The sequence below is a fragment of the Trachymyrmex cornetzi genome, unplaced genomic scaffold (genome assembly GCF_001594075.2).
Source record: "Trachymyrmex cornetzi isolate Tcor2-1 unplaced genomic scaffold, Tcor1.1 scaffold24, whole genome shotgun sequence".
NCBI classification, from domain to species: Eukaryota; Metazoa; Arthropoda; class Insecta; order Hymenoptera; family Formicidae; genus Trachymyrmex; species Trachymyrmex cornetzi.
Window position 1 is genome coordinate 43,003 of NW_017297060.1, and position 1,234 is coordinate 44,236.

Genomic DNA, 1,234 nt, shown 5'->3' on the forward strand with positions numbered 1-1,234 from the left:
CTCTCTCTCTCTGTCTCTATCGTAATTTTAGCAACACTGAAAATAGCAACAAAACAGAAGCTCAAAATTCAACATGCTTAATTTTAAATATTATCTAATTAAAGCTTAAGATCTTTTAATATTATCTTTCAAAAAATTATATTATGACCATTAGAAAATCATAATATACATAATAACTTTTCAAAGTTATATATATATTCTGATCTTATTCATTTTGTCAAAAATATTCTTGACGTGCCTTAAGTCAGATTCGAGAATAAGGAACAATGTCCATTCGCTGGGTGTTCGCGCATGACGTCACCAACAAGTGCACGTTTGCGGATTGGCTGCAATGCACGTGCTTTCCATCCCTTCCGGTAGATTTGACCGTTTGGATTGGTGGACACTTTGCGTGTCCAATCGCGCGGCTTGATTCGAATACGCGCGCATGTACGGACGTGACGACACGTGGATGCGCAATAAATTGCGTAATCGATGCGTCAAAACGTCACCACGCTTACATAAACTGTGTCATGATCATTGTCAGTCGCGCTACAGTACGTGTTATGTGGTATACTTTGCGCTCCAGAGAAGCGTCAGCACTGTAAATAGAAATGCTAGTCTGCGTTCATTTGCGTTGAAAACGCTTCGTGAAGGGAATCGGGAAGGCACCGGCCGTCTTCGCGTTGCGCATTGGTGACATTACAGGTGTGATCGGGGTATTTCAACATCGTCTCCACTGAAATCGGAATTAGGTCGCTAAAGCAATTACGAGAATGGCCAACTCCCCAGTGCATAATCCGGTAAGTACCTGCTACGCTTTGATGAAACTTTCATTGATCCACAAATTATCTGCATTGCCGATGCCTTTTGCGTCTTACGGACGAGTCACGAATTTACATATCATTAATTTCTTAACTGTTATTTCTTTGATGTTACTCCGACTGTAATAATTATGAATTATTAATAATATATATCATTTTAAGTTGTCAGAATATCAATATATATTACTTTGAACAGTTATTATATATAAATTATATATATATCATAATTTTTTAATTTAAAAAATAATATTAAGAAATTTTTTTGTGCTTTAATTAATACTTAGAATTAAACAATATCAAATTTTGAGCTTTGTTATGTTGTTATTTTTAGAAAATTATTTTCCTGTCTTTTTTCACATTTTTTTTTATGATCATATTTTGTGACAGGAAATCCCATATGTGGGAAAAATAGAAGGAGGCCTAAGGGCGGG

At 35.7% G+C, this 1,234-nt stretch overlaps 1 protein-coding gene across 1 annotated transcript in view; it reads left to right on the forward strand.

The window, feature by feature from the left end:
* The first annotated feature begins 711 nt into the window (after positions 1 to 711).
* LOC108761139 (pro-resilin) overlaps positions 712 to 1,234 on the forward strand; it is a 4,132-nt gene continuing 3,609 nt past the window's right edge. Inside the window, exon 1 of the mRNA XM_018507514.1 lies at positions 712 to 782. Coding sequence (XP_018363016.1) covers positions 756 to 782 — 27 coding nt within the window. The 5' untranslated portion in view covers positions 712 to 755. The remainder of the gene's footprint in view (positions 783 to 1,234) is intronic.